At 39.5% G+C, this 18691-nt stretch overlaps 1 protein-coding gene across 1 annotated transcript in view; it reads right to left on the bottom strand.

Annotated features, from left to right (window-relative positions):
• Positions 1-15433, bottom strand: part of C2H1orf146 (chromosome 2 C1orf146 homolog) — a 78977-nt gene extending 63544 nt beyond the window's left edge. The window contains exons 1-2 of the mRNA XM_060119740.1: positions 15380-15433; positions 3822-3910 (exon numbers count right to left, since the gene is read on the bottom strand). Of these exons, the coding sequence (XP_059975723.1) occupies positions 3822-3910; positions 15380-15433 (143 nt within the window). The remainder of the gene's footprint in view (positions 1-3821; positions 3911-15379) is intronic.
• Between the last annotated feature and the right edge of the window lie 3258 nt (positions 15434-18691).

Raw genomic sequence — 18691 nt, 5'->3', positions numbered from 1 at the left:
AGACTCTGGGATGGCTCACGCCAAGGAGTACTTCCCAGATCTTCTGCTGCCAGTGTCCTAGTCCCCACGGTGAGCCACAGCCACCCCCCACCTCTGCAAGAGAGACCTCCAACACTAGCAGGTTGGTCTGGTTCAGTCCCCCTGGGGTCACTACTCCTTCCCCTGGGTCCTGATGTGCACACTACTTTGTGTGTGCCCTCCAAGAGTGGAGTCTGTGTTTCCCCTTGTTCTCTCAAAGTCCTGCAATCAAATCCCACTAGTCTTCAAAGTCTGATTCTCTAGGAATTCCTCCTCCCATTGCCGGACCCCCAGGTTGGGAAAGCCTGACATGGGGCTCAGAACCTTCACTCCAATGAGTGGACTTCTGTGGTATAAGTGTTCTCCAGTCTGTGAGTCACCCACCCAGCAGTTATGGGATTTGATTTTATTGTGATTGTGCCCCTCCTACCATCTCATTGTGGCTTCTCCTTTGTCTTTGGATGTGGGGTATATTTTAGGTGAGTTCCAGTGTCTTCCTGTCGATGATTGTCCAGCAGCTAGTTGTGATTCTGGTGTTCTCACAAGAGGGAGTGAGAGCATGTCCTTCTACTCTACCATCTTGGTTCAGGGCCTCCAAAAATCCCTAAATTTAATATTGAGCTGGATAAAGAAATTCCTACCTAGCCTTCCTTTCAAGGCCTAGTCAAGTTTTATCATATAATTCAGTTACTGTCTGAAAAAGGATAAAAGATACATAGTATCTATTTCTTTGCACTCTGCCTCAGATCAAGGGCCTACACCAACTAGAAATTTTGTGGTTATCACTTTACCTGGTAGGCACCACTTTTTGAGGCAGCCAGAATTGTATTAATCACCTGTCTCTCTTCCTCCCTTTACCTCCATTACCTTGTCCTGTTGTTCTACATCCACAGAGATGAGCTCCAAAAAAAACAGCTGAACAGGAAAGAGGGAGTGGACTGCATGTTGAGAAATGTCCCAATCTAGTATAGCATTGTAGGTAGGGGCAGAGAGAGGATGGACCTAAGAGCAGTGCAGACTGAGAATACTGTAGTTTTTCATGTGCTCCATCATTTCAGAATAACAGATGATCAAACAGTCGGGTAGGAAAAGCCAGTAGAGCAAACAGCAGTAGGTGCATGCCTAGTAGACATGGATATTGAAATAAGAAATGGCATACATACAAGTGGGTAGGGAATAGGACCAAGGGAAATATACACATTTTGTCTGCTGATAAACATGAAGTCTAAGGACTCTTACTTATGAGTAGAGAAAAAAGTCAACATGGAGCCTATAACAGAATATTTCAGAGCAAGAGAAAGGAAATGGCATCATAAAGACTCAAAGGAAACGCATGATCCAAAAGAAAACTTTAAGAGACTACTTGCATCCTTAGAGTACAAAAAGCCATGCATGTTCTATAAACATGCATCCAAAGTATGAGAAGAAAGATGTAAGACAACAGGCTGAAGTGGAAAGTCAATAGAATGTTACGAATGAAGTAAAGGAGGAATGGAATGATACAAAAATTGTACAACCACAGAATTAAAATATCCACATTGGCAATAAAGAAAAACTTGATTCTGGAGGAATATTGAATACATAATGAGGATTATTTGAGACACTCCAGGATGAAGAGAGAAAGGTCAGAGGTAGGTGATACAGATAAAGGCGAGAAAAGGTAATAGGTATTCATGAAGAAGAAACCAAAACAAATGGGAGAAAAATCAAATGTTTGATGGGAAGAACACTTTCTTGATGAGAAAAAAGCCCATAGATGCAGACAGAAAGGAATAGCCATGTTTTTGGCAAAAATAAATGACAAAGACCTACATTTAGACATGGCCTGACACTGTTTTTATTTTTTCAATAAATTTATTTATTTTATTTATTTATTTTTGGTTGTGTTGGGTCTTCCTTGCTGTATGCGGGCTTTCTCTAGTTGCATTGAGCAGGGGACACTCTTCCTTCCGGTACACGGGCTTCTCACTGCGGTGGCTTCCCTTGTTGTGGAGCATGGGCTCTAGGCCCGCAGGCTTCAGTAGTTGTGGCTCGGGGGCTCCAGAGCACAGGTTCAGCAGTTGTGGCACATGGGCTTAGTTGCTCCGCGGCATGTGGGATCTTACTGGCCCAGGGCTCAAACCCGTGTCCCCTGCATTGGCAGGCGGATCTTAACTGCTGCGCCACCAGGGAAGCCCCCCGACACTGTTTTTAAGTTACAGTGCTATAGAAGAAGTAGTCCAGACATCCATGAAGGAAATAAAAGATGTTGCCTAGAAAGAAGAAGAAATCATGTTAGCCTTGCACTTCTCTGTTGCCATACCAAATTACAGGAGATAATTACTACAAGCTATTTTTCTGTCAACTGAGAGATAAGAAGGACTGGCAATAAGCACTAAACGAGTTAAATGAAGACATAAATCTAAAGAACTATAAATATGGCCACAGAAGATAAACACAAATGTAATGCACTGATTTATGCAAGTCTTCAGATCCTTTCCAATTCTTGTCCCCTATGGCTCAGCACTTTCTCTGCTTCCCAGCCCAAGCAACCTTGTCAAAGGCTCTTGCCTTTCCTTCAATAATGTCTTGATTGCTCCAACTGCATTTTGTCTCCTGACACCACCAGCTGGCTCAGCCTTCCCAGGAAGGTATTAAAGGCCAGCTTTGGCATGGCCTCTGTCATACATGCTACAGTGGGAGCTGTATGGCTCAATGGAATCCACATAGGCTCTGGATTCTCCAGTAGTTGCCAGTAGGGGCCTATGTCACAAACTAGAAGTGTGGGGTAGTTAACTCCTATTGAGCATATTTTGGGCAATGGGAGGAAAGGGATAGGACTGAGCACATAAGTTGTTCATTCTTCTTCCTCCTGATTGTTCCAAAATCCAGAACTTCCCTTGGCTTCTCCAAAGATGTCCTGTGTGACAAAGAAACCAGCTGTTTCTCATGAAGCTGAGCACAACTTGCCACCTTCTGTTTACTTCCTTCCTTGTTTTACTTTTTCCCTCACTGTTGCTTCCCTGGGACTGAACCCTCCAACAAAGCATTAGTTCCACAAGCTTTGCCTTAGGCTCTGTTTTGTGGGGAGCTGGGTTAAAACAGTCAAAATTACTCTAGAGAAGTTATGTAAAAATTATGAGTGATAATCTGGATCCAAACATTCAAAATATCTCAGTAACAGAGAAAGAAGTAAGAAAGGACATAACAGAGGAGAGTGATGGAGAGGTATGCTAATTCCTTATCTTAAATAGGGGAAACTCAAAAGATGGAATTACACATTTGATTTTTGTGAATTGGAGAAATATAAGTTAAAGAATGTTTTAGGGAAAATAGGGTTAACTGTTTGGAGAATTAAAAATGGAATACTGACTTTTCAAAAACTAGAGAAAAGTAAATAAAATCTGATTTATAGAGAAAAAAGACAAAAAACAAGAAAGCACAAACCATAAAAATCTAAAACAAAAGGACAAAATTAATAAATTTAAATCTTATAAATGATGTTGAAGATATTTAAATAAAAATAAAAATGTATATTAGCAAAGACAAAACAGAATGGGAGAGGAGATGGTAACCACATTTGGGAAGTTGTAAGCAAAAGGAGGGATAACTAACCTAATAAATCCAAGAAAGCTAAAGCCTAAGCCAGCAATGGGGAAAGTCAAAAAGTAACTCAGAACTCCCAAAGGCTTAGGAATTTGTTCCAGAGGTTCTGATGTACCAGAGGTGTGAATAAAATTCAAAAGAATTGTCAAAATTCTGTTTAAGAAACACTCAGAACCCAAGATGCCCTCCTCACGGCCAGGTGATTCCATGTCTCTCACCTCAGCAGAACTGGAGATTCTTTCTCTGAAGAGGGTAACATGAGGGTCTCTGACTGGGGGACTGCAAGTGCAGTTGGAAATGGAGTTTGCTGAAAATAGGAGGATAAGAGAACAGTTACACATGGAAAGTGAGACCCTCAGCCATCTTTCCACAGTCACATCCTAGAATATTTGTATCAAGGTCATTATTTTTAAAATTTATTTATTTATTTATTTTTGGCTGTGTTGGGTCTTCGTTTCTGTGAGAGGGCTTTCTCTAGTTGTGGCGAGCGGGGGCTACTCTTCATCGTGGTGCGCGGGCCTCTCACTGTCGCAGCCTCTCTTGTTGCGGAGCACAGGCTCCAGACGCGCAGGCTCAGTAGTTGTGGCTCATGGGCCCAGTTGCTCCGTGGCATGTGGGATCTTCCCAGACCAGGGCTCGAACCCATGTCCCCTGCACTGGCAGGCAGATTCTCAACCACTGTGCCACCAGGGAAGCCCAGTATTACTAACTTTAGAGTCTCTTGACTGAATTGTTGTTTCTAAGATGTCAAGTCAACATTATGTTCAAATAAATTTTAAAATGAGTAATTTTTAAGAAAAAATTTATGGGAGAATGAATTAAACAATGATCTTATAAGATGACTTATTTCCTGCTTCTAAAAAAATTTAAAAATTAAAAAGCAGCAAATAAGGATTTGTGATGGCAGTAATAGCTGTTTGACACTGACATGCTGTAAATAAATCTGTGTGGTAATATAAACTGACTCAGGCATTTGTGATGCACATGACAGCTCAAAATGATTTCATTTACTCAGTAGTTTTTATATTTTCTTATCTCATTGACTATGAAAAGTACAGTCAACCCACACACTGTTCTTGGATTGATTTTAATGTAACCTGCTCAGAATTTTAGCTTGATTTTCAAAATTAGAAGTGAAATTGAATTCCAAGCAAGGTAACTGACTTGACCAGTACTTTAAACTTGTATAGTATAATAATACTTGGAATTGTTTCTCTACTTTAATATATTTCAATTGCTTAGTTGAATCCAATTAACTCCAATAATTTTTTATGTTGGCAAAGCATCTAATTCGTTTTCATTCATAGCTCCTAAATAATTAAAATGTTTAGTGGATAGTCATTTATTTACTTATAATAGCCTCACTTATCAAATTTATTACTTATTAAATGTATTCATATTTTCAAAAACTCTTTTATGGTTCTTTTTCTATGCTTCTTTGAGTCTGGTTAGACTTTTTTTTTTTTTTTTTTTTTTTTGCGGTACGCGGGCCTCTCAGTGTTGTGGCCTCTCCCGTTGCAGAGAACAGGCTCCAGACGCGCAGGCTCAGCGGCCATGACTCACGGGCCTAGCTGCTCCGCGGCATGTGGCATCTTCCCGGACCGGGGCACAAACCCGTGTCCCCTGCATCGGCAGGCGGACCCTCAACCACTGCGCCACCAGGGAAGCCCCTGGTTAGACATCTTTTGATTTTTTACCGGCCATTTGCATTTTAGTTTTTGTTAAAAAGAAAAAAATTTCCCCCCAGTTTATCTTTTGCCTCTTCATTCTGTTTATGATATTTGGGGCATATATTCATTCTAAAATTTAAATAAGCAAATTAACAATCTTATATTTTATGTTTTATGTTTTGGAGTTCCATGTGTTTTTTCTGGGTTTCATGTGCTTTCTTTTTTTTTTTTTTTTTTGCGGTACGCGGGCCTCTGACTATTGTGGCCTCTCCCGTTGCAGAGCACAGGCTCTGGACATGCAGGCTCAGTGGCCATGGCTCACGGGCCTAGCTGCTCTGCAGCATGTGGGATCTTCCCGGACTGGGGCACAAACCTGCGTCAACTGCATCGGCAGGCGGACTCTCAACCACTGTGCCACCAGGGAAGCCCTCATGTGCTTTCTTACTGCAGGATTATATTAAAGTATCGCACGTTTTCTTTTTTTTCTTTTTATTGAAGTATAGTTGATGTACAATATTATATAAGTTATAGGTGTACAAAATAGTGATTCACAATTTTTAAATGTTATACTCCATTTATAGTTATTTTTTTATTTTTATTTTTTATTAGTTTCTGCTTTATAACAAAGTGAATCAGTCATACATATACATCTGTTCCCACATCCCTTCCCTCATGCATCTCCCTCCCTCCCACCCTCCCCATCCCACCCCTCCAGGCACTCACAAAGCACCGAGCTGATCTCCCTGTGCTCTGCGGCTGCTTCTCACTATCTATCTACCTTAGGTTTGGTAGTGTATATATGTCCATGCCTCTCTTTTGCTTTGTCACAGCTTACCCTTCCCCCTCCCCATATCCTCAAGTCCATTCTCAAGTAAGTCTGTGTCTTTATTCCCGTTTTACTCCTAGGTTCTTCATGACATTTTTTTTTAAATTCCATATATATGTGTTAGCATACGGTATTTGTCTTTCTCTTTCTGACTTACTTCACTCTGTATGACAGACTCTAGGTCTATCTACCTCTTTATAAATAGCTCAGTTTCATTTCTTTTTATGGCTGAGTAATATTCCATTGTATATATGTGCCACATCTTCTTTATCCATTCATCCGATGATGGACACTTAGGTTGTTTCCATCTCTGGGCTATTGTGAATAGAGCTGCAATGAACATTTTGGTACATGACTCTTTTTGAATTATGGTTTTCTCAGGGTATATGCCTAGTAGTGGGATTGCTGGGTCATATGGTAGTTCTATTTTTAGTTTTTTAAGGAACCTCCATACTGTTCTCCATAGTGGCTGTACCAATTCACATTCCCACCAGCAGTGCAAGAGTGTTCCCTTTTCTCCACACTCTCTCCAGCATTTATTGTTTCTAGATTTCTTGATGATGGCCATTCTGACTGGTGTGAGATGATATCTCATTGTAGTTTTGATTTGCATTTCTCTAATGATTAATGATGTTGAGCATTCTTTCATGTGTTTGTTGGCAGTCTGTATATCTTCTTTGGAGAAATGCCTAGTTAAGTCTTCTGCCCATTTTTGGATTGGGTTGTTTGTTTGTTTGCTATTGAGCTGCATGAGCTGCTTATAAATTTTGGAGATTAATCCTTTGTCAGTGGCTTCATTTGAAAATATTTTCTCCCATTCTGAGGGTTGTCTTTTGGTCTTGTTTACGGTTTCCTTTGCTGTGCAAAAGCTTTGAAGTTTCATTAGGTCCCATTTGTTTATCTTTGTTTTTATTTTCATTTCTCTAGGAGGTGGGTCCAAAAGGATCTTGCTGTGATTTATGTCATAGAGTGTTCTGCCTATGTTTCCTCTAAGAGTTTGATAGTTTCTGGCCTTACATTTAGGTCTTTAATCCATTTTGAGCTTATTTTTGTGTATGGTGTTAGGGAATGATCTAACCTCATACTTTTACATGTCGCTGTCCAGTTTTCCCAGCACCACTTATTGAAGAGGCTGTCCTTTCTCCACTGTACATTCCTGCCTCCTTTATCAAAAATAAGTTGACCATATGTGCATGGGTTTATCTCTGGGCTTTCTATCCTGTTCCATTGATCTATCTTTCTGTTTTTGTGCCAGTACCACACTGTCTTGATTACTGTAGCTTTGTAGTATAGTCTGAAGTCAGGGAGCCTGATTCCTCCAGCTCCATTTTTCGTTCTCAAGATTGCTTTGGCTATTCGGGGTCTTTTGTTTTTCCAAACAAATTTTGAAATTTTTTGTTCTAGTTCTGTGAAAAATGCCAGTGGTCGTTTGATAGGGATTGCATTGAATCTGTAGATTGCTTTGGGTAGTAGAGTCATTTCGACAATGTTGATTCTTCCAATCCAGGAGCATGGTATATCTCTCCATCTATTTGTATCATCCTTAATTTCTTTCATCAGTGTCTTATAATTTTCTGCATACAGGTCTTTTGTCGCCTTGGGTAGGTTTATTCCTAGATATTTTATTCTTTTTGTTGCAATGGTAAATGGGAGTGTTTTCTTGATTTCATTTTCAGGTTTTTCATCATTAGTGTACAGGAATGCCAGAGATTTCTGTGCATTAATTTTGTATCCTGCTACTTTACCAAATTCATTGATTAGCTCTAGTAGTTTTCTGGTACCATCTTTAGGATTCTCTATGTATAGTATCATGTCATCTGCAAACAGTGAGAGCTTTACTTCTTCTCTTCCAATTTGAATTCCTTTTATTTCCTTTTCTTCTCTGATTGCTGTGGCTAAAACTTCCAAAACTAGGTTAAATAAGAGTGGTGAGAGTGGGCAGCCTTGTCTTGTTCCTGATCTTAGTGGAAATGGTTTCAGTTTTTCACCATTGAGGACAATGTTGGCTGTGGGTTTTTCATATATGGCCTTTATTATATTGAGGAAAGTTCCCTCTATGCCTACTTTCTGCAGGGTTTTTATCATAAATGGGTGTTGAATTTTGTCGAAAGCTTTCTCTGCATCTATTGAGATGATCATATGGTTTTTCTCCTTCAATTTGTTAATATGGTGTATCACATTGATTGATTTGCGTATATTGAAGAATCCTTGCATTCCTGGAATAAACCCCACTTGATCATGGTGTATGATCCTTTTAATGTGCTGTTGGATTCTGTTTGCTAGTATTTTGTTGAGGATTTTTGCATCTATGTTCATCAGTGATACTGGCCTGTAGTTTTCTTTCTTTCTGACATCCTCGTCTGATTTTGGTATCAGGGTGATGGCAGCCTCGTAGAATGAGTTTGGGAGTGTTCCTCCCTCTGCTATATTTTGGAAGAGTTTGAGAAGGATAGGTGTTAGCTCTTCTCTAAATGTTTGATAGAATTCACCTGTTAAGCGATCTGGTGCTGGGCTTTTGTTTGTTGGAAGATTTTTAATCACAGTTTCAATTTCAATGCTTGTGATTGGTCTGTTCACATTTTCTATTTCTTCCTGATTCAGTCTTGGCAGGTTGTGCATTTCTAAGAATTTGTCCATTTCTTCCAGGTTGTCCATTTTATTGGCATAGAGTTGCTTATAGTAATCTCTCATGATCTTTTGTATTTCTGCAGTGTCAGTTGTTACTTCTCCTTTTTCATTTCTAATTCTATTGATTTGAGTCTTCTCCCTTTTTTTCTTGATGAGTCTGGCTAATGGTTTGTCAATTTTGTTTATCTTCTCAAAGAACCAGCTTTTAGTTTTATTGATCTTTGCTATCGTTTCCTTCATTTCTTTTTCATTTATTTCTGATCTGATCTTTATGATTTCTTTCCTTCTGCTAACTTTGGGGTTTTTTTGTTCTTCTTTCTCTAATTGCTTTAGGTGCAGGGTCAGGTTGTTTACTCGAGATGTTTCCTGTTTCTTAAGGTGGGATTGTATTGCTATAAACTTCCCCCTTAGAACTGCTTTGCTGCATCCCATAGGTTTTGGGTCGTTGTGTCTCCATTGTCATTTGTTTCTAGGTATTTTTTTATTTCTTCTTTGATTTCTCCAGTGATCACTTCGTTATTGAGTAGTGTATTGTTTAGCCTCCATGTGTTTGTATTTTTTACAGATCTTTTCCTGTAATTGATGTCTAGTCTCATAGCATTGTGGTTGGAAAAGATACTTGATACAATTTCAATTTTCTTAAATTTACCAAGGCTTGATATGTGACCCAAGATATGATCTATCCTGGAGAATGTTCCATGAGCACTTGAGAAAAATGTGTATTCTGTTGTTTTTGGATGGAATGTCCTATAAATATCAATTAAGTCCATCTTGTTTAATGTATCATTTAAAGCTTGTGTTTCCTTATTTATTTTCATTTTGGATGATCTGTCCATTGGTGAAAGTGGGGTGTTAAAGTCCCCTACTATGAGTGTGTTACTGTCGATTTCCCTTTTTATGGCTGTTAGTATTTGCCTTATGTATTGCGGTGCTCCTATGTTGGGTGCATAAATATTTACAATTGTTATATCTTCTTCTTGGATCGATCCCTTTATCATTATGTAGTGTACTTCTTTATCTCTTCTAATAGTCTTTATTTTAAAGTCTATTTTGTCTGATATAAGAATTGCTACTCCAGCTTTCTTTTGATTTCCATTTGCATGGAATATCTTTTTCCATCCCCTTACTTTCAATCTGTATGTGTCTCTAGGTCTGAAGTGGGTCTCTTGTAGACCTCATATATATGGGTCTTGTTTTTGTATCCATTCAGCCAATCTGTGTCTTTTGGTGGGAGCATTTAGTCCATTTACATTTAAGGTAATTATTGATATGTATGTTCCTATTCCCATTTCCTTAATTGCTTTGGGTTCGTTATTGTAGGTATATTCCTTCTGTTGTGTTTCTTGCCTAGAGAAGTTCCTTTAGCATTTGTTATAAAGCTGGTTTGGTGGTGCTGAACTCTCTCAGCTTTTGCTTGTCTGTAAAGGTTTTAATTTCTCCATCAAATCTGAATGAGATCCTTGCTGGGTAGAGTAATCTTGGTTGCAGGTTTCTCTCCTTCATCACTTTAATTATGTCCTGCCACTCCCTTCTGGCTTGTAGAGTTTCTGCTGAGAGATCAGCTGTTAACCTGATGGGGATTCCCTTGTGTGTTATTTGTTGTTTTTCCCTTGCTGCTTTTAATATGATTTCTTTGTGTTTAATTTTTGACAGTTTGATTAATATGTGTCTTGGCGTATTTCTCCTTGGATTTATTCTGTATGGGACTCTCTGTGCCTCCTGGACTTGATTAACTATTTCCTTTCCCATATTGGGGAAGTTTTCAACTATAATCTCTTCAAATATTTTCTCAGTCCCTTTCTTTTTCTCTTCTTCTTCTGGAACCCCTATAATTCGAATGTTGGTGCGTTTAATGTTGTCCCAGAGGTCTCTGAGACTGTCCTCTGTTCTTTTCATTCTTTTTTCTTTATTTTGCTCTGCAGCAGTTATTTCCACTATTTTATCTTCCACCTCACTTATCCGTTCTTCTGCCTCAGTTATTCTGCTATTGATCCCATCTAGAGTATTTTTCATTTCATTTATTGTGTTTTTAATCGATGCTTGATTCATCTTTAGCTCTTCTAGGTCCTTGTTAACTGTTTCTTGCATTTTGTCTATTCTATTTCCAAGATTTTGGATCTTGGAAATAGAATCTTGGATCATCTTTACTATCATTATTCTGAATTCTTTTTCAGGTAGACTGCCTATTACCTCTTCATTTGTTAGGTCTGGTAGGTTTTTATCTTGCTCCTTCACCTGCTGTGTGTTTTTCTGTCTTCTCATTTTGCTTATCTTACTGTGTTTGGGGTCTCCTTTTTGCAGGCTGCAGATTCGTAGTTCCCGTTGTTTTTGGTGTCTGTCCCCAGTGGCTAAGGTTGTTTCAGTAGGTTCTGTAGGCTTCCTGGTGGGGGCTAGTAGTGCCTGTGTTCTGGTGGTTGAGGCTCGATCTTGTCTTTCTGGTGGACAGGTCCACGTCTGGTGGTGTGTTTTGGGGTGCCTGTGTCCTTATTATGTTTTTAGGCAGCCTCTCTGCTAATGGGTGGGGTTGTGTTCCTGCCTTGCTAGTTGCTTGGCATAGGGTGACCAGCACTGTAGCTTGCTGGTCGTTGACTGAAGCTGGGTGCTGGTTTTGAGATGGAGATCTCTGGGAGATTTTCGCCGCTTGATATTATGTGGAGTTGGGAGGTCTCTTGTGGACAAGTGTCCTGAAGTTGGCTCTCCCACTTCAGAGGCACAGCACTGACTCCTGGCTGCAGCACCAAGAGCCTTTCATCTACGCGGCTCAGAATAAAAGGGAGAAAAAGCAGAAAGAAAGAAATAGTAGAAGAAAGAAAGAGAGAGAGAAAGAAAGGAAGAGGGAAAGAAAGAAAGGAGGGAGGGAGGGAGGAAGGACGGAAAAAAAGAAAGAAAGGAGGGAGGGAGGAAGGAAAGAAAAAGAAAGAGTGAAAGGAAGAAGGGAGGGAGGGAGGAAGGAAAGAAAGAGAGAAAGAAGGGAAGGAGGGGCGGAGGGAGGGAGGAAGGGAAGGTAGGAAAAAAAGAAAGAGCAGGTAAAGTAAAATAGAATAAAGTATGAAATATAGTAGCGTTATTAAAATTAAAAAGTAATTATTGAAAAAAACACGGACCGATAGAACCCTGGGACATATGGTGGAAGCAAAGCTATACAGAGAGAATCTTACACAGACGAATACACATACACATTCACAAAAAGAGAGCAGGGGGAAAAATCAAAAATCTTGCTCTCCAAGTCCAGCTCCTCAATTTGGGATAATTCGCTGTAAAAAGAGGAAAAGGGCGAGAAGTCTGAAATCTTGCTCTCTAAGTCCACCTCCTTAATTTGGGATAGTTCGTTGTAAAAAGAGGAAAAGGGGGGAAAGTCTTAAATCTTGTCCTCAAAGTCCACTTCCTCAATTTGGGATGATTCGCTGTCCATTCATGCACTCCACAGACGCAGGGCACATCAAGTGGACCGTGGAGCTTTAATCCGCTGCCTCCGAGGCTGCACAGAGAGATTTCCCTGTCTCTGCTCTCACAGCTCCCGGGTCTCAGCCTTGGACCTGGCCTCGCCTCTGCGCGAAGGTCGCCGGAGGGCGTCCGTTCTTCGCTCGGACAGGACGGGTTTAAAGGAGCCGCTGATTCGGGGGCTCTGGCTCACTCAGGCAGAGGGGAGGGAGGGGCGCGCAGTGTGGGGCGGGCCTGCGGCGGCAGAGGCCGGCGTGACGTTGCAGCAGCCCGAGGCGCTCTGTTCGCTTTTCCGGGAAAGCCGTCCCCGGGTTCCGGGACCCCGGCAGTGGCAGGGTGCACAGGCCCCCCGGAAGGCGGGGCGGACAGTGACCTGCGCTCGCACCCAGGCCCCGCGGCGGCGGCAGCAGCAGCCGCAGCGTCCCACGCCCGTCTCCGGGGTCCGCTCCTTTAGCCGCGGCTCGCGCCTGTTTCCGGCGCTTCCCCAAGCAGCCCTCTTAATGCCCTCTCCTTGCGCACCAGGAAACAAAAGGGAAGAAAAAGTCTCTTGCCTCTTCGGCAGCTCCAGACTTTTTCCCCGGACTCCCTCCGGGCTAGCCGTGGTGCACTAACCCCTTCAGGCTCTCTTCCTGCCGCCAGCCCCAGTCCTCTCCCTGCGCTCCGACTGAAACCCGATAACAGCGCCCAGCCCCGCCCGCCCCGGTGGCCGAGCAGACAAGCCTCTCGGGCTGGTGTGTGCCTGAGGGCACCGATCCTCTGTGCCGGAATCTCTCCGCTTTAGCCTCCACACCCCTGTTGCTGTGCTCTCCTCCGCTACTCCGAAGTTTTCCCCCTCCGTCACCTGCAGTCTCTGCCCGCGAAGGGGCTTCTAGTGTGTGGAAACCTTTCCTCCTTCACGGCTCCCTCCCACGGGTGCAGGTCCCGTCCCTATCCTTTTGTCTCTGTATATTCTTTTTTCTTTTGCCCTACCCAGGTATGTGGGGAGTTTCTTGCCTTTTGGGGGGTCTGAGGTCTTCTGTCAGCGTTCAGTAGGTGTTCTGTAGGAGTTGTTCCACGTGTAGGTGAATTTCTGATGTATCTGTGGGGAGGAAGGTGATCTCCGCGTCTTACTCTTCCGCCATCTTCCTCCCCCCATTTATAGTTATTATAGAATATTGGCTATATTCCCTGTGTTGTACAGTATATCTTTGTAGCTTATTTTATACATAATAGTTTGTACCTCTTAATCCTTTTCCCCTATCTGGCCCCTCCCCCACTAGTTTGTTTTCTATATCTGTGAGTCTGCTTCTTTTTTATGTTCACTAGTTTGTTGTATTTTTTAGATTCCACAAATAAGTGATAACATACAGTATGTCTTTCTCTGTTTGACTTATTTCACTTAGTATAATGCCCTCCAAGTCCATCCACATTGTTGCAAATGGCAGTTTCATTCTTTTTTATGGCTGAATAATATTCCACTGTGTGTGTGTGTGTGTATTTATATATATACACACTGCATTTTCTTTATCCATTCATCTGTTGATGGACAATTAGGTTACTTCCATATCTTGGCAATTGTAAATAATCTCACCTTTTCTTATAGTACTTTTTGGCATCATTGTTTCAAGTTAAATTTTGCTATCTACGGAGATGATTTTTCTATATTTGACCTATTAATATGGATGTAGTATATGAATAGGTTTCCCAACCTTAAATTGTCTTACATTCCTTAAATAAATTGCCACATATTATTATTTTAATATATTTCTGGATCTTTTAGGAATTTTGCATTGATTATTATAAGTGATATTATTTCATAATTTTCTCTTTTATGCTATCTTTAGTTAGATTTTGGTGATCACATTATGATGGCTTCTTAAATTGCATCTGGAAGCTTTCTTCTTTCTCCAATATGCAAAAATGATAGATTTTGAATGCTTTCTCAGTTTCTTCCAAGGCTAAAAACCTGTGTAGATTTTCTGTCTTTTTTTGAGCCTGTTTTGGTAATTTATATATCTCTAGCAGTTATTCATTTCATCCAGGTTTTCTACTGTATTTGTATGTAGTTGCACAAAATACTACCTTATTAATTTCTGTTGTTTTTTCTAATATTGTGTACTTATGCTTTTCTCTCCATTAAGCTAGTGTGTGGGTTGTTTTAAGAATCAGCCCTTAGATTTATCAGTTTTATTCTTTTTCTGACTTCTAATTAAGTTCCACTATTGCCTGTATTAATTCCTTTCTTCTATTTTCTTTGGATTCAATTTAATGTTATTTTTCTAACTTCTTGAATTTGTGTTGTTCTCTATAATTTATCCAGATCAAAAGACTGTAGGAAAGTATTCTATTTACTTTCTTGACTTTAAAAGTAGATTATGCATGTTTTGAGAGTTTGGATCTAAGTAAAAGGACAATTTTGTAAGAGCGTTAGACATCTTCTTCCCTAAGCATGTAATTGTTTAAATGCAGGTATATTTCTATTTTAATTTTTTATCTAGCTCTCTTGCCAGACTAAAGTTGACCATAAATTGAATAAAAAGAGGTAAGCTTCAGAACATTTAATGTGAAAACCCTTTTAGGGAAAAATACTGTATTTTTTGGTGTGGAAGTATTTTTTCCTAATATCTTCCTGATTTGGAAATGTATTATTTAATTGATTGGGATAATGTTATCATAAAATATAGAATCAGAATAGAATTGAAATTCTCAGATTAGAATTAAAATTCTTGTGATAATACTGGCTAAATTTGGAAGTAATTAAGAAACCATTGTGTGTAAGATGAATCACAAATACTGAAAGTAACTCATGCAATATTAACATGATAGAAACGTATACTTCTCATATCTAACTAGCTGGATTCAAAGTAGTCTTAATATAGGAATTTATAGTATAAATAATATACATATCACTGGAGAAGAGTATGTAGATAATTCCAATCCCAAAATAGCTCCTGCAATAAATCACTAAATTGAGACAAACCAAGTTCCCACCCCCTACTCCCCCCAACCAAAAAAACCCAAAGAAACAAAACTAGCAGTACATGGAGTGGGGAGTGGAAAGATCATAGTTTGTTGGGTTTCTGAATTTTGAAAGACATATTATATACCTTGGTTGTCTCAACTGCATTTCAAATGTGACATGTCTAAATTGAAAATTATCTTTTTTTCAACTACAAAGCATCAGCCTTCCATTTTTTACCTATTAGAATTCTGGGGTATGAAGAGGAATCACCTTTATCCGTTCTTCCAAGTCTTCATACTCAGTTGGCAACCACATCTTGTTCATTCTACCTCCTAATTTTCTCTCAAATCCATCTTCTTATTTCTATCTTCGCCATTTTTTCCTTAGTTTGGGTCTCTTTTTCTCCTTAATCATTCCAATGACCCCTTTACAGGTCTTCTTTCTTCCAGTCTCTTCTCTTTCTAAGACATTTTTCCACACCATGCAGCTAGAATAATCTTAATAAAACAGTCCTGGACTTCCCTGGTGGTCCAGTGGTTAAGATTACATGCTTCCAATGCAGTGGGTGCAGTTTCGATCCCTGCTCAGGCAATAAGATCCCACATGCTGCACGGCAAGGCCAAAAAAACCCCAAAAACAACAAACAAAAAAGTCCTATAATATGTTTACCTTTGATTTAATATATTTAAAATATTTAATATGATTGCCTAAATGGCTTTCCCCAGTCCTTGGCATGGCTTACAGGTTCTTCATGTCCTGGCCTTCCTGTACTTTTCCAGCTTTATCTTCCACTACTGTTCCACATGCATTTAGTGCTTTAAACACCTGAAGTTCCTTGAAATGCCCTATATCAGTTAGTATTCTTTGTGCTTGATCCCACCTTCTCCTGCCTCTTCCTAGATGGCCCCTGATTCATTGATTATTCCCAACCTCTTATTTTCAAAGTGCTAAAGTTACTTGTATCTTAAAAACAACAGTAACTTCAAGCTACCACTGTCTCTTTTTCAGTCAGTCTCCCTAAAAGAACGAGTTCTACTTCCTTACTTCCTGTTCACCTTTCAACCCACTGTAGTCTAGTTTCTGTCCTTACTACTACCCTAAAGAAAACACCAATTGACAAAAACTACCAATAAAGTCCTATTGTCCAAATCCAATATACTAGTCTAAGTGTGAACCTTGACATTTCAAACAGCATTTGGCACTATTAACCGCTACTACTTACCTAAAAACAAACATACTTTTCTGTGCCTTGTAGAAAACATGGAAAATATGAGTTAAAAGATAAAAATAATAATCATCACTTAACCATAACCACTATTAATACATACTTATTTCCTTCAAGTCTCTTTTTCTATGTACTTATAAGTATAGAAAATTGGATGTTATATTTATAAATTAATATTCTGGGTTTTTTTTCTTATAAGTATCTTCTCTTGACATGAAATAGATTTTTTGAAAACAATTTTAATCATTTCATAATGTGTTATATAGATGTACCATAATTTAGCCTTTCTGCTACTGTTGACATTTAGCTAGTTTTCAGTTTTCTCTTATATATCTAGCTCTCTGACAAACATTTTTGTAGACAAATCTTTGTCTCAGATTCTTCTTATTTCTCAATGGCAGGTCCCAAGAGGGGAAAGGACTAGTTTAAGGATATAAAGTTATAAACATTCTTGACATAGATTGCCTAATTACTTCCTGGAAAGGTAATTTACACTCCTACAGCAACATACAAGGATCCCAAACTTACCATTCTCTTGCTAACGTTGAATTTTTTTTACAAACTTTTAAAAATCCTTGCCACTTTGATAGGTTAAAGTAGAATCTCAGCCTTGATTTGCCCTTCTTTGATTAGTGGTGATTATACCTTCACCACTGTCTCCTCTTATCTTTGGCCTCCTAGTTCTCTTACTTCTGAATATTCCTTTTCAGTTTCCTTCTCCGGCTTTTCTTTTTCTGACTATTCCACAGTATTTTGTCCTCAGCCTCTTGAATGTCCCACAGGCCTCACAAACTCAGTATGTCCTAAACTAAACTCATCCCCACTCCTCAGCTTGCTTCAATTTTTGGCTAATGATGTCATCCACAACCCAGGCACTCCAGTCAGAATCCTGAGTCTTCTAAGATGACTCCCTCCTCTCACCCAAAATCAATGTTTCTCCAGTCCACATCTTAAATCTAATATGGCCACTCTTTCTATCTCCACAGCCATTGCCCTAGTTCAAGCCTTTATTAACACTCATCACTAGTCTACCTGCCTTGAACCCTGTTCTACTCAATTGTACATACTGCTTCCAGAGTGATCATTCTAAAATGCAGATCTGATCATGCTCCTCTCTGTCCTATATGTCCCTGTCCAACTTCATCTCTTGCCCTCCCCATCCATTCCCTTCTACTCTTCAGCCATATGGAACAAGAATTCCCCACTGCCTCTAAGCTCTTTTTCTGCCGAATATGCCTCTTCCTTTGTTTTGTGAACTCTTACTAGTCCTAAAATAGTAAAGGAGCCTATCCAAGTATCATTCCATCATTTCTCTCTCCTGTGTACACTGATTACACATCATACAGAGCTTTATTTTGACACAACATAACAACTTAAAAAGTTTTGTTTAACAATCTCTTACTAAACTGAGATATTCAAGGACAGATACAATGCCATTCATCTTTTAATACCCAGAACTATCATAGGCCCTCAAATATGTATGGAATAAGTGTTATTTTTGATAGCAATTAAAAAATTCCCTTCTATCTTCTCCCACCATATCTCAATCTACCTAATGTCTCTGTTACCAAATCCTCTTCCATTCCCCATTTCTAAGGTTGACAAAACTATTGTAATTGCATCTTGAGATCTGAGTGCTTCTCCAAAACAGGCCATCTTGATTACTGCTGACAGTTATCTTTCTGAAACACCTGGTTGTGTTACCTATTAACTTAAGAAACAAGTTTGATGACTACCCATTGTGAGCAGTAGGTGGTTATTTCTCCAAGAATGTGCAAACAGATTGTCCATGGAGAGTTAAAAATAAATAAATGAATGCATAATGGAAAGAGACATGATGCCTACCAAATCCAGAGCTTTGACTATTTAAACATTTAAGCATAGTATTTAATAACTTCCAGAATCCAACTCCAACTCAGCTTTTTAGCCCTATCTTCTACCACTCTTTGTCTGCATCCTCAACACATCCTGGTCACCATTCCTTAAGGTGCTCCTATGTCTAGAATGCCCTATCACCAAGCAAATTCCTACTCATCCTTGAAAGCCAGCATCAGATATTACTTGATTGCTCCAAGAGATGGTACAAAGGGGCTTTAGACTCTTTCCATCATCAGTCCTCCACCAAGAACTCAAATTAAAGAAAAAAAAAGATTTTTTTGTATGGATGGAGTTTTTGAGTCTTAGGTAAACTATGTATAAAAGCATGTTTTAAAAACGTTTGTATTTTTATTGATCTGTAACATACAATCTAAGGAAAAGCAAAGTACTTCCTATAAAAGTTCGTCTTCAAGTTGCCTGGCCTACACTTCCAACTAGATTGCAGCCACCAAGCCCCTTTATAGAAATTCTGAAGCTTC

The sequence above is a fragment of the Mesoplodon densirostris genome, chromosome 2 (assembly GCF_025265405.1).
Source record: "Mesoplodon densirostris isolate mMesDen1 chromosome 2, mMesDen1 primary haplotype, whole genome shotgun sequence".
Classification (NCBI taxonomy): Eukaryota; Metazoa; Chordata; class Mammalia; order Artiodactyla; family Ziphiidae; genus Mesoplodon; species Mesoplodon densirostris.
This window is presented reverse-complemented; position numbering and strand designations above follow the sequence as displayed.